The sequence below is a fragment of the Balaenoptera ricei genome, chromosome 10, assembly GCF_028023285.1.
Source record: "Balaenoptera ricei isolate mBalRic1 chromosome 10, mBalRic1.hap2, whole genome shotgun sequence".
Taxonomy (NCBI): domain Eukaryota; kingdom Metazoa; phylum Chordata; class Mammalia; order Artiodactyla; family Balaenopteridae; genus Balaenoptera; species Balaenoptera ricei.
This window is the reverse complement of record NC_082648.1, coordinates 16,072,244-16,087,481: the sequence shown is the minus strand read 5'-3', so window position 1 is coordinate 16,087,481 and position 15,238 is coordinate 16,072,244. Positions and strand designations below refer to the sequence as shown.

At 41.2% G+C, this 15,238-nt stretch overlaps 1 protein-coding gene across 1 annotated transcript in view; it reads right to left on the bottom strand.

Moving 5' to 3' along the window:
- Positions 1 to 7,271, bottom strand: part of AEBP2 (AE binding protein 2) — a 58,785-nt gene extending 51,514 nt beyond the window's left edge. Inside the window, exon 1 of the mRNA XM_059935404.1 lies at positions 6,493 to 7,271. Within this exon, the coding sequence (XP_059791387.1) occupies positions 6,493 to 7,166 (674 nt within the window). The 5' untranslated portion in view covers positions 7,167 to 7,271. The remainder of the gene's footprint in view (positions 1 to 6,492) is intronic.
- Positions 7,272 to 15,238: the final 7,967 nt, after the last annotated feature.

Below are 15,238 nucleotides of genomic sequence, written 5' to 3'. Positions count from 1 at the left end.
TGTGGCACGCAGGCTCAATAGTTGTGGCTCGCAGGCTCTAGAGCGCAGGCTCAGTAGTTGTGGCGCATGGGCTTAGTTGCTCCGCGGCATGTGGGATCTTCCCGGACCAGGAATTGAACCCGTGTGCCCTGCATTGGCAGGCGGATTCTTAACTACTGCGCCACCAGGGAAGCCCAAAAATGATTTTTTAAACATCTAAACATCTACCTGATCTCCTATCCATGCCCAAAATTGTCCATTTAGTTCTAAGGTCAATATCACTATTACTTTCACTAATGTATACTATCAGTCATAAAAATGAACTCAATATGCGGTTAGATAACTGCAACTCCATTACCATTACTAGAAAACATATCCCAAAACCTTTTAGTAACAGATCAGCAGCATTACTTACATATTAAAAACTATTAAAAATAAAAGGTATTAAGAGGCCTTTTAGGTCAACCATGTATGTTAAAGAAAATGATTAAAATGTAGATTTTGTAATGAAATATTTTGGTATAGCGTATCCTTTTGCAAGGTTCTGCAGCACTCATTTACAGATACTTGCCACACATTTAACAGCTGGTACAGTACTTCTGGCATTTCAGATCTTAAACTTCTTCAACAAAAGACCAATGCTAGCTTTACTATTCTCAGCTCTTGTGCACAGTCTGTCTCCCCCACCCATGAGGTCAGGTGCTTTGTTTTAGTCACTGCTGTGTACCCAACACCTAGAATAGTACCTGGCACATAATGGGGGTTCTATGTACATCTGTGGAATAAATACCTATCACATAATACATGCTTAGTAAATTGTGTGCCAAATACTGTGCATGTAATCCCCATAGCTATCTTACAGGATAGGAACTATTACTGTCCCCCTTCTGCAGATAAGAAACCTGTAGTAGTAGAAAGACGTTAAATAACTTAAACGACTGTCCCATGGTCACCCAGCTTCAGTGAGAGCCAGAATTCAAATCCAAACATTCTGACTCATCTTGTACTCTTAACCACTTTTCTCCCTATACTTCTCTCCTTAACTTCAAATTTTCCATGTACCTTTGATAAAATGTTGGGCATTTTTCTACAATAAATGCTTCTAAACAGTGGTTTAAAAAAAAAACCCTCGGGTGACTATCCACTTCAGATTTTCCATCCTTATACTTACTTTCAAAATAAGCTTTTTACAGAAATTTACAATTTCAAAGTTGTCCAATCTTTTAAAAAGTATTTATTATGCACCTCTGGATTGCCTCTAAATTGGTAGTTCTTAACTTAGACCAAACCCTTTTAAGACTCTGAGAAAAACTGCTGACATCTTCTCAGAGAAACGCCCACATAAAATTTTGCATACGACCTCAAAGGCCTTACTAGAGTACACCCCCAGAGAAAAGCTGGCCTTAAACTCACTATATTAAATACAATGATCCAGCCAAAGGCACCAATTCCTGGCCCTCACTTTATAGTCTTCTTTATATAAATTCTACTGTAGGTATTTCAATTTAATTCTAATAATTGAGTACTCACCATACGCGGGTACTGTGCTAGATGCTACAAAGATCTAAATGAGCTAAACTATCCCTGCTCTCAAAACTACCATGCTACAACAAAAAGGATGAAGCAAGCATTCAAGTGCTTTGAACAGCATGGATTCTTCCAAACGGTCCACAGGGCTCCTTAACAGAAGTTCACGTGGACCTTAGAACACCGTCATGGTTAAACCTAACCCTGTCGTCTTGCAGTTGAACTAAGGGTCAAAGATATTACTTAAAATCATAATATAAGTAGCAATGCTAAAATCTGAATTGTGTCCTTTGACTCTTAATTACAGGCTCTTTATACTGCAATATTCTACATCCTTACATAACAAAGCCAGAAACCGAGATGAAAAAATAAAGAAGAAATACAAATACAGTAATTAAAAAGAAAAAAATTAAAATCAAGTTTAGTAAGACCAGGAAAGAATTTGTTGTGGCATTTTGATGGGTTTTGAAAGGTTGTCTCAGTCAACAAAAATCTGAAGCAATTATTGTGTATCACAGTATGAATAAAAAGAAAAATAGGAAAAATGTATCTGCTAAGTGAAGATGTATGAAGAATATGTGAGCAGGTATATTTAGGTCATAAAATCCTTGGCTCTCTTTCTCTCAGATGACTTGCTCTGGGGGAAACTAGTTGCTATGTCATAAGAACACAAAAACAGCCTTATGGAGATACTGACTTGGTGAGTAACTGAGGCCTCCTGCCAAAAGCTACATTAAGTGAGCCGATTTCCAGCCCCAGTCCAGCCTTCAGATGACTGCAGGGCTGGCCAACACTTTCGCTGCAACAGCAGACTCTGAGCCAGAACCACCGAGCTAAGCCTCTCCATTCTTGACTTTCAGAAACCACCATTATGTGATACCAAATGTTTGTTTTAAGTTGCTAAATTTGGGGGATATCTGTTACACAGCAATAAATAGCTAATACAACAGGCAAGGTGTGACATCTCTAACTTTGTCTAGAGTCAATAAAGTTTTGTGCTAGGAATTATGGCAAAACCACACTTTGGAATTAAAAGTTTCAGAGCAATATGCAAGATGGATAAGTGGGAAGCATTTTGTCTTCCTGTATCCCACAATATCCAGTAGAGTCCTTCCTGCACACAGTAAACACCTACGCTTGGTAACAAACTAGCTTACACACAAGATTTCCTAACTGATCCAATGCAATAGTCTCAATGTTTCTTAAAAGTAAAATGACCCCTTAGAATCTCTCCATATAAACTCAATCCTGAAAGTTGTAGTTTTATTGTTGTTTACTTTTTAGCACAGAGCCATACCTTCCTTAACTGAGAATTACAATCCGTAATCAATGAAAACTGAGACCTGTTAGAAGCTCTTCCCTAAATTTAGTCATAATTAAAAGGTAGCTTAAAACAGGGATTCTGGAGAGACTATGAACAGCTGCTTCAGAGTTGAAAAGTGAATGGTGAAAAGCAGTTCCATCATGAAGTATGAGCAAAATCTTACCTCTTATAAAAGTATTTTATTGCCTCAACCCTACAGAGCCTTAATAGATCCTGATGATAACCTCAACATGCAGCCTTCTAATATTAATCTGATTTAAAAATTTAGCCTCCATACTAGAAAAAGATCTTCCTAATCATATTACTGGGAAAGTGAGCAACATAACCCTGTTTTCCCGGTGTCAAAACAATCTTAATTATACCTCAAAGTTCGCAACCCATTAGGTTGGTAATCCAAATTTTAATCCACAGAACAGTAAGGGCCTGTAGTGTTTGCTGATCATTAAGTTTCATACTAAATGCCCTTCCCTATCACCCCAACCTTATGCATGCACTCTTCACCTGACACCTGGATTTACCCAGAAAGGCTGATAAAAGTGGCTTTTTCAAAATAAGTCGTATCTTATATTCTAGATGGGAGGGGGGAACCGTAATAGAGACGAATAACCACAAAACAGAGACTGTTATTATCAATTTGCTTATCCAGATAAGCAACTGAAGAGTATTTTCATGTATAATCTGATTCAACAGCTAGAACTAATTTTTACACTAAAATTATTTCAGAGGCATTCTAAAATTCTATTTAAAAGTCAACTTAGCCTCTGAAATTAACTTAAAAGGTGGTAACTTTTTAAAAGGTACTTAAGCTTAGATTCAAAGTAGAATAAAATAAAAGCTAGTTTTTAGTGGCCTCACACAGCTAAATATTCCCCTCAAAGAAAATTCCATTATCTTTATAACCAAACTAAAAGTAAACTACATATTAACTTTAAGGTTTTCTAACTTTACCACAATAAACACACCAATACACTTAGGCTGGTTCTGAATAACCTTCTCCTGGGAAAAACAATGTTTTTGGTACCAAGTGTGATTTAATCATTTTATAAATTAATCACTTTCACAACACTTCGAATACATGTTTTAAACTGACTCCTTGGATCACAAGCTTTAATATCCAAATCTTTAAAGTTAGTTCTTTCTTAAAATGGAGCACTTACAGTTAAAAATATTTAAGATAATTTCAACAACTTATAAAGTATGTTAGATAAACTGAAAAGTATAAACTAATTTCAAAGTGAAAGAAAAACTCAATTGGCATTCTAATAGAGTAAATTCTAATGATAATAAAATCCTTGCAACAGGATGCCTCATGTTTCTAAAAAGCACTTTAAAACCACGATATCCTCCCATCAGTTACAAATATAAAGACTTCCTACCGTGAAATCAATCTATAAAATCCGTAGATTGATGTAATCTGCAGGACAGTTTATAAGAATTATGAATCCTCTGCAAATTTAAAATAACTCTTAAAAAAAACTCAAAGGCAAAAAAAGGGGAGTTTCAAAATTAAGATTATCAAGACCACAACCAGTTTCACTAGTAATATAAGGTTTTTTCATACACGTGATAAATTTATTACCCAGTAATGGTAAAATGATTGCAGTGTTTTGTAGTCTCTAACGTTTAAGCAACAAGAAAAGCAAGTACATTTGGTTATCAGGGTTTAACCTTATTTGGCACCAATATCTTACTCCTTACTCTGAAATATGATGTAAAAATTACATATTCAAGTGAATATCTAATAAAAATGAAGTCAAAACTTCACTTCCTGAAATACTGCTTGGCCAATTACTATCTCCTAAAAGGACTAGTAGACAGATATTAACTAAAAAAAAAAAAACGAAAAAAACCCCCAAATACCTGGCACATACTGCTTGTAGCTATTTAAAGTGAATTATTCTAACTCCTGTGAAGTGGGAATAGCAGAGAACCTTTGTTCAGATCCAGCTCCACCACTTCCATTCTATACTTACTGTTTTGAGTAAGACACTCAACTTGCTTCTTCATCTGTTAAATGGAAGTCAAAATAATACCTATCTTGCGCCAGAGTTGTGAAAATGAAATGATTAAGGCATTTAAATCGTGCAGTGCTAGGGAAGTGTGTTTTATGGGTGTATGTGTATACTAGGTAAATGGAACAACTGTGGTAGATGCTGACTGTATAAATTAATGCCAACTTTCAAATATCTACTGGTACCAAAGAAGGCGTATACAGTAAAATGATAAATGACACATGCTTCATTGTGCAGTTCACAACAATTTTTAATTTTCTTGAAGACATTCTCATTCCTGCCATGCCTGAATAGTTCAGGACAATTTTTCCAAGGTTTGCACTCTCTACTTTATCCCACTCAAGATGTTTCCTTAACTAGACATTAAAGTAAATGTCAAACAGAATTTGATGCTATATTTTCAAAATATTTAGAGCTGTGAATTCCTCATAACACTAAATATAAGCCATTGTGTTCATTTTTATGTTAACAATCGAATTCCTAGAACTTTAGAATACTTTAACTTTTAAATCCAAGTCAATAAAGATGGTTAAAAATTCTACTGCTCATCAAAACATTAGCAGATGGTCAAAATAACTAATATACTTTAGATGCATTATAATACGCATGACACGGTTCTCTGTTTAAAAAAGTACATTAAAGACCAATTAGTTAAAATACGAAGTTTTCCAGAGATCAAAAGTAATGATAGTAACAACTGAAACATACCATAACAATAAACTTCTTAATGTCCCGAAAAAATGAAGCGCATTTTTGTCAGTCTCCACATTCTTTCTAAGAAGCTTTAGAAAAATGCTATACTAATCCCTTCAGAGATCTCGCCAAAACATGACTTTAAATATTATCATCTAAAATCACGACTCTCACGTTGAAGCATTACTGTATAAAGATTTTAAAACGCATACTAACATGCTGTACCTTATGACTGCATTTTGTTACAATTCCTACTCTCTTCGATTCCGCAAAGTTATTTTAAAGGACACCAATTCATTATTCTTTTACACAACGATTTATACGTTTTTAAAACTTTCTCCCCAATTTGATCACCAACGAAATCGAAGTTACTAAAATCACTTTGGAGACCATGTTAATGACCACACATGAGGAATTCTGGAAGCGCGGATTAAATATAAAAGAATAGTCTTTACTTTTCTAAATAAAGGAAAGTGATGGTTGGGGGTCTCCTCCCTGAACAAGGAAGTTCTGTTACATCCAGGCGAGACCAGCCATGTTGGAAAACACTTGTCAATTACGGTTCTGACAAGTATTCGCGAACACGGCTGGATGAAGCTAACCTTGTGTACCGAGGTGCGTACATCAAGGCCCTCTTCGGCTCCGCCACAGGATCTGGGCCTACTTTGGGGATTGTTTCCGAGTTGGAGCCGTCCTTCGGTCCGTACGGAGTGCAGAGCCGAGGGGAAAGAGGGCGGGGAAAGGAGAGTTGGGGGGAAAAGGGTTTGAGAGTTGGAAGCCGCTATCCGCAGCGAGAGGGGCGCGGCGGCCGGCAGAGGTTTCCGAGTTGAGAGCCGGGGGGAGGGGCCGAGGATTCGGGGAGCAGGGGGATCTCAGCAAAAAGTCCCCTCGGGCCCCTCGGAGGGGCCCAGGAGCGCAAGAGGAGGAAGGGAAGGGGAAACGCTTCAGTGCACTGACCTGTCCTCCGAGTCCATGCGGCTCAGGGGTTCCCCATCCGACGACATCTCCAAGCTGCCTCGCCGGCCCCCGGAGGTCGCGCTGCTTCCGCCTCCCCCGGTCCCGTAGCCCTCATCTCCGCCGCTGGAAACGACGCTGCTGCTGCTGCTACTGCTGCCGCCCCCGCCGCCGCCCTGGCTGCCCCGCGGTCCCTTGGGCTCCTCCAGGCCCTCCTTGCCGTCCCCATCCCCGCTGCTGCTGCTGGCGGCACCGGGGCTCAGCGAGCGCGTCTCGTCGCTGCTGCTCCCGCCGCTGCTGCCCACCAGGCTCTCGGCGCTGCTCTCCTCCTCGCCCCCGCCGCTGCTGCTGCTCTCGTCCTCCTCCTCCTCGTCCTCCTCCTCGTCCTCATCCTCCCCGGCCTGGCTGGCGCTCTCGGGGCTCGGCTCCGACATCGTCTCCGCCTCGCCGCCCCCCACTCCGCCGCCGCCTCCACCGCCCCCACCGCCGCCGCCGCCGTTCAGCAGCAGCGCCGCCACCGCCTCGGCCTCCGCCTCTTCTTCCTCCTCCTCTTCCTCCTCCTCCTCCTCCGGCGGCTCAGCCCGACCCCGCGCCGCCGGGCCGGGGCTGCCGGGGGGCAGAGGGCTCAGGCGGGAGAGCTCCTCCAGGTCGGCCATGTCGGTGATAGCGGCGGCCATGGCGGCGCCTGCTCCTCCTCCTCCTCCTCCTCCTCCTCCCCGCCGCCGCCGCCGCCTCCCTCTCTGGACTCTCGCTCCCGTGCCCCCTCCCGAACGCCCAAAACTCCGCCGACGCCGCTGCAGAGCAGGAGGAGGGCCCGCGAGCTGCGTCAGCCTGCACACGCGCTACGGAGCCCGCGCGGGGACAGGGGCGCGACTGCGCGCACTCACGCGGAGACGGCTGCGCGCCTGCGCGGCGGCACGCGGTGGCGCCTCCACCCCCCCACCCCGGCCGCGGATTCCGCACCCCCGCCGGCGCCCCCGCTGGTCCCCGCCCGGCCTCCGCTCCGACCCGCCGAGGACTCAGAGTTTCCGCGGGGCCTTCCCACGCCTTCCCTGCTCGCGCGGCGGGCGGGACACGCGGAACGAAAACCTGAGCGCTAGCCGGCGATTCTAACAGCCCTCCGAGGTCTCAAGATAAAGTCATTCATTCCGGGGGGTGTTTGGGGAGCGTCCCCGGTGCACAGGCGCTAAGCCAAGAATCGAACAAGTCCCTGGGCTTCTGAGAGCTGACAGTCTACGAGGAGAGGCGATTAAAATGAGTAAAAATGAATAATACAGTGCGAGGTACTGAGTCCATACGCGTGACATAGAGCCACAGGTTATCATCTAACCTGCGTTCGAATAACCCGAGGAATGGTTAAATCACAGTCTCAGAGCAAACATGTGTGTTCAAGATCTTCAAACTTTTTAGCTCCTGAGCCCTCTAAAACGATTTTGTACATCCTTATACGGTTTAAAGTGACATCCACATTTTTTCCAGCTTCTTATATTTTATAACTGTCACACTTTTTTAAACGTAGCCATTGAACCCTTAACACCATAGGGATTTAACACCCACCAATATCCACCTTTTAGAATCCGATCTCTTTTATGCTTGGTAAATTTCCATCCTTTATCTTCTGGGACTCATTTACATTTTACATCCTGTCCAGAATTTTATCTTAATAATATATTTTATATTCGAACTGTTTTATTGATCATCTTATATTTCCTTGTAACAAAAATGTGTACAGAAATTGAAATTTAACGGTTGTTTTTAAATCTGTGATCATAACACTCTTGTCTTATTATTTCAACTGATCAAATATATTTCAAAATATTTATAAATAAATATTAAACACAAAAGTAAAATTTTGTTGGCAATGCACCTCACAAAGATGGAATTGAATACTTTTTTTAACCAGATTATCAGTGGATGAGTATTTCTAGAATGAGAACAAGCTGCTTCAATTCTATTCCAAGCTTTCAATTCCATGGATGTAAGCACTGAGAAAACTTGTTCACATAAATAAGTACATGAGAATGAATGGAGTTTTGTTACAGCAATGCAACTCAATTCTTTGAACTCTTTCCAAATTATATGCCCAAAAAGTCACACAAAGATCTAACAAGAAAAAAATACTTTTAATGGTCTATCTGCTGACAACACAGACTAGACTCTCTTTCAACTTTGTTGAAAGCAAGTAACTGAAAACCACCTGACTTGTAAAAGGATGTGTTACTCATTCTCATTCACCAGTCAATTGTTCCTTTTTTGGTGTCCTGGAGGTTTCTGCATCCCCGGGGTACAGCACCTTAGGAAGATGTGAGGTGGGGCAGAATTATGCCTTTCTTTTGTAAAATAGGGGAGGGGCAATTGGGATAAGGGAAGCTGGAAAGGAGCCCACATTACCCTCTGACCCCAGGGCACATTTTCAGGCAGATCCTTTTAGGTAAAAGGGAAGTGAGAATCAGAGAACGGATGGATTGCCTTAAAACAGGCTCGGCGCTCATACACATCTTAGAAAGTCTTCATACACCATGAATACCCCAGTATTATGTCTATTGCCTTAGGCCTTTGGACAGCTGTTATACGTTCCATATGTTGCCTCAAGGGAAAGCAAAAATAAAAATAAGAAATAATAGTATGGGGCATTATGGCTTACAGATACCTTCACACACACATACAATGCAAAATGCTAACCGCAAATATGTTAACCTCAAAGCCACTATTTGAGATAGACTAGGAAGGTATTATCTTTCTGTGTTGTCAATTAAGAACTATTAGAGGGACTTTTCTGGCAGTCCACTGTTTAGGACTCCACGCCTCCACTGCAGGGGGCACAGGTTTGATCCCTGGTCTGGGAACCAAGATCCCACATGCCGCGAAGTGAGGCCAAAAAAAAAAAAAGAACTATGAGAGAGTTTAGCTGAAAAGTGTATATTAAGTGTATGTGCCAAGCACTGTATGAAGCCCTAGAGATTTTGGCTGAGTTTGGCTGAGTTATTTAAGGAAAACTTAATGAAGAATGTAGGATTTGAACAGTTGTGTATGTAAGATATACTACATTTAAGTTTAAGTCATTTGAGCTGGATCTTGAAGAGTGAATAGACTAGAATTCTGTGTGAGGGGGAATTCTAGGACTGAGAAGCAATAACACTGGAAAAGCATAACAATTTAATTTGTGACTGTTAATTTACCATGAGAAAACGAAGCTAAAAAGCTGAAAAAGAGTTCAAGATGAGATTACAGAAAATCTTGAATAAAAAGATTGACTTTGAAAGATGACAGGTATATATACCACAGTGTGTCTGTGTGTCTGTGTGTATATATATTTAGAAAAAATATTTTTTAAAGGTGTGCTATGATTAAAGTTATAAGGGTATCTAATGTTATAGATGACATGGAGAAAAGTGTGAAAAGACTGAAAGGTGAATGGAGATTAGACACGTGGAAATGGCAGGTATCAAAGCCACAGATGAATGCTCCGACTGCAGTATTTATACTTGAAGATGAAAACGAGCTATCTTAGAACTGGCTTTTTGGAGAAAAGTGTGTTTCCCATCAATGGAGAGGTTTCTTGTTGTTTTGTTTTTAATTGCAAATTTTCTGAAAATTTGAAAGAATTGGATAATAAACACTTGTACACCCGCCTAGATTCATCAATTACTAACATTTTGCCACATTTGCACAGTCTGTGTCCCTCTGTCTCTGTTTCTTTCTCTGTGTCCCCTCCCTCTCCCTCCCCCCTCTCCCTTTCTCGCTCTCCCTCTTGGTTTAGTTGCAGACATCATTACTCTGCATGCATCTCCTTAGAACAAGGCCACTCTCGTACATAACCACAGTGTCACAATGCCATTATCGCATTCAGTGAAGTGTCTGACTAAAGGCAGGACCTCTGGGTGATAGAATTGTTTCAGGTGGCATCAGGTGAGAGGTTGGATGAAATGCAAGCAGTGTGGTCTGCAGACCAGTGCCCATCCACCCCCGTTCGTTACCAGCCTGCAGCTAGATACACGCTGAAATTAGCTTCAGGAAACTTTTATAACAACATGGTAGAGTAATTTTACATCTGCTGAACCTAATAATAAAAAAGGGAGGCTTATTTTTTTTATGTCATCAGTTTATTTTTTATCTTATAATTCTGGTAATTCACTCTTTTTTTTAATTTATTATCTTATTTATTTATTTGGTTGTGCCGGGTCTTAGTTGCCGCTCACGGGCTCCTTAGTTGCGGCAGGCGGGCTCCTTAGTTGCAGCATGCATGTGGGATCTAGTTCCCTGACCGGGGATCGAACCCGGGCCCCCTGCATTGGGAGCGGGAGTCTTAACCACTGCGCCACCAGGGAAGTCCCATCTGGTAATTCACTTTTATCGTATTTTTCAAAAGCCTCAGTCCACTGGAAAGTAAAAAACTGGTCCTTCAGTTGAGAATCACTGTTCTATTTCCCTCCTGCCTGCTTGGAGAGCCTGTGATTCTATGCATAATTATAAGTTACCCAATAATACACCATTGCATAAGAGCTATTTGATTAGGAATAGTATTCAAACTCATCAACCACAGTACCAATGGGTCAAATTAGCAACAATAACTGGAATTTTACTGGCGCTTCTACCTACCAAGCCTGCTAACACAGGCAGGTCATTGCCAGTTTTCGGGGAGCCCCGGGGGTGGGGGGGATCTCTGCTCACACCCTGCTCACCCAGTGGCCCCTCCCCCTGCTCTGCTCCTACCAGACACTGCAGGCTCCTCCTACCGGGACCTGTGATACAGACGAAACAGCCAAAGCCATGGTGTAGCCTGAAGAAATGGAGGTCACTGTGTTGACCTCTTTCAGGGGAACCCCGGAGCAGACTGCTTGGCTCAATATCATATATGGTTTTCAATGAAACAGCTCTTTATGGTTTTACTCAGAGCTCTGTCTCTCCTAGGGACCCAGACATGCTTTCATGGGCCTAGACTGGCGATGGATTTGAGTAACAGCTACCCCAAGCTGTATTTATTACTCCCCATCCAATGACTAAGTCTTTCTCATAGGGCTTCTCTGTCTAATTTTCTTTTCCACGAACATGAGTCCTGTTCAAGGAAGCAGTCTCAGCCCCCAGGTCAGCAGGTTTCTTTCAGCCCTGCCTCACCAGTTTGCCAGACATGCCGAGACATGCTTGAACCCCAGCATCAGACCCAGCTTAGATTCAGGCTGAGATTCCTGCTATACTACATGTAAGATACTTCTGAAAAATTCTCTAAAATATGCAGCCGTAGCAGGTTTTGCACCTTTATTTGAGGTTCCTCATTCTGCTTGTTGACACTGCCATGGCGAGCAGAGTCAACAGCAGTGTAATGACCTCATTCTCTGATTGACTTGACATCTAAAGAAAGTACGTGTGAGAAGAGAGAACGTCTTACTGAAAGATGGAATGATAGGATCTTAAAGCTGGAAAAGAACTAGAAATCTGATGAAAGCTTCCCCAATCTACAGATTGTCATCCAACAAAAATAAAACCAACTAATTATTACGTTAGTTTGTTTTTTAAATAGAAGAAGTATCTTACATTTACTGTAGCACTTTCTGGTTTCTAAAGCATTGTAGCATGCCTCATCTCATCAAACTGGAGGGGCTGTGTGGTGCGGTGTTAAAAGCATGAGCTCTGGGGGCTTCCCTGTTAGCGCAGTGGTTAAGAATCCGCCTGCCAATGCAGGGGACACGGGTGCCAGCCCTGGTCTGGGAAGATCTCACATGCCGCGGGACAACTAATCCCGTGGGCCACAACCACTGAGCCTGCGCTCTAGAGCCCATGCTCCGCAGCAAGAGAAGCCACCGCAATGAGAAGCCCACGCACGGCAACAAAGAACCAACACAGCCAAAAATAAATAAAAATAAAATAAATTTATTTAAAAAAAAAAAAAAAGCATGAGCTCTGGGGCCAAATTGCCTGGGTTCAAGTCCTGTTTCTTCCCTTTACCCTTGTGACCTTGGGCAACTTACTTCTGTTCTCTGATCTGTAAAAGGAGGTTGATAATAGTATCTCCCTCAGGGTTGTTGTAAAGGTCAAAAGCTGAGTAGCCCTAAGGGGCTCAGAAGAGCACATGTTAGTTACCATCATTATCATCACTATCAGCATCATCTTCTTCATGATTACAGTTTTTGAGTTAAAGTTTCTGTCAGTCAGTAGGACCATTTTAAGACATAACTGCTTTGGCTGGTAACTTTCCACAATAAGGAGATCATAAGCATGTCTGGCATTTTGAATAGTTTCTCATTTTGAATTTAGTAAAATGCTTTTTCTATAAACTAGCAATGAAAGTATAAGCAAAATGTGAGAAGTGAAGAACATAAATACCATGGTTTGGTTTTTTTTTAATGACAACTTAGTTTTCACTCAAATGAACGAACCTTTACATCTTGACCCATCAGTGTCCATTTCCTTCTCTGTGTCTTCAATCCCACCCTCTCTACTGGCTCTTTCTTTTCAGTTCATGAACACGATCAGGTCTTTCCATCCTTGTAAGTATTGATTCCGTTTTCATCTAAACTTCTAAAAATATGAACAAGAGTTGCTTGTTACACTCTCTTACCTCCCATATACTGTCTCTCTACTGCAAAATGATATCCAACCCCACATTTTTGAAAACTACTCTCAGTAAAATCATTAATTGCCAAACCTAGGGGATACTCTTCAGTTCTTACCTTACAACTTTGCTATCACACTACGATGAAAGTAAGTCTCAGGTCAAATTCTGCATTGTGCACTTTGTGGCATATTCTCCTCTTCTCTCTTGATTTCTACGATGCCACACTTATCTATAATAGATTGCCAATACCTTTCATCGTTTCTTCTTGATCTCCTGTTCTTTAAATGTTGGTTCCCAAGTCTATATACTTGGCCAACTCTCTTCTTGTTCTACAGAGTCTTCCTGGTAAATAACATCCAGTCGCCCGATTCTGACCCCTTGATGATGAATCTTGAGAGCCTCCCAGATTCATCCTCCGCATGGCTGGAGAGCACCAATGCCTCCCTACAATAGAGGATCCTTCATTTATACAGCACCAATGTAAAAACTTGTATGTGTGTCTGTCCCCCAGTTTTCCCATGTATTGCCAATTGACTTCAGCCTTTTGGGTCCTTCAGCAACTGTCAGGTACTTTGAGTAAATATCAATTTACTCAAAGTCCATTGATTGGACTAGGCAGAAGTTAAGCATGCCCCCTCTCCCACCCAACATTGAAGTCAGGTGGTAGCTTACAAGGAAAGCAAGCCTTCGTCGAAATTCTTCCAAATGTGTAAATTTTTATCTGCAAGTGGGCAAAAAAAGTTATAACCTGCTCATGTAAGGTTAAGGAAATCCTCACTCTCTGTCCTGAAGCATGCCGAAAGCATCTTGTAGGAGAGGCTCACTCTGAGGTGGGTGCAGCAATATCCAAACAGCAGAATCACTCCACCTTCTATTCGGGTCTGTCAGTAGATGCCTCCAAGAATTGAATAGAAGATGGACCTAGAGATTATCACACTAAGTGAAGTAAGCCAGACAGAGAAAGACAAGTATCATATGATATCACTAATATGTGGAATCTTAAAAAAAAAAGATACAAATGAACTGATTTATAAAACAGAAACAGACTGACAGACATAAAAAACAAACTTACAGTTACCAAAGAGGAAAGGGGGGTGGGGAGGGATAAGTTAGAAGTTTGGGATTAGCAGATATAAACTACTATATATAAAATAGATAAACAACAGTGTTTACTGTACAGCACAGGGAACTGTGTTCAGTATCTTGTAATAAACTATAATGGAAAAGAATCTGAAAAAGAATGTATATATATACCTGTGTGTGTGTGTGTGTGTGTATATATATATATATATATATATATATATATATATATATATATATATATAAAATACATATATATGTAACTGAATCACTTTGCTGTACACCAGAAACTAACACAACACTGTAAATCAACTATAAATAAATAAAAAACAAAATTAAATAAAAAACAAAAGAATAAAGAAAACAATAGACACTATTTTAAAAAATTGAATAGAAGACACTGGGGAGAGGTAGATAACACAGAACCATATAGAATTTAGACTGAGAAGGTAGTAGGTTGCTGGGCTTTCTAGCAACTTATTCACCATATATTGGATCTATTGAATGTCTCCTATGTGTCAAGCGCTGTTCTCAGCACTGGATATAGACCTATGGTGGGTAAAGTCAAGAAAAATTCCTACTTTCATAGAGCTTACTCTCTGGTTAGGTGTTCTTGTACCTCATTCTCACAGAGCGACAGGGCTGTGAAGTCTTTCTAGCCAGCCATATATCTGGGACATCATTTATTTCACCAATGAAAATGTATTCCTAACATCCCTTATGCTAATTAATGAACCTTCTGGTATAAATTTCAATAAAGATCCTTGAAATGCTTAAGTAGCCACCTGGGGAGTATGGATTCCTGATTAGGGCACTTCAGATGGTAACTCACCACCTCTGGAGCGTGAATTCCTAATAGGGTAACTCTAATGATAACTAACCTCCCCTAGAGTGTAGATTAAAGTTAATTTACACACAAGTACATTACACTGTTTATAAGGAAGTATTTTAAAATAAATTATTACAGAGGCAATATGACAACATGGCAGGAAGTATGGTTGCTCAGAACTCCCAAGTTTCACATAGAGATCTTTATTGTTTTTTTCGGCTGTGCCGCAAGGGTTGCAGGATCTTAGTTCCCCGACCAGGGATTGAACCTGGGCCCACGGCAGTGAA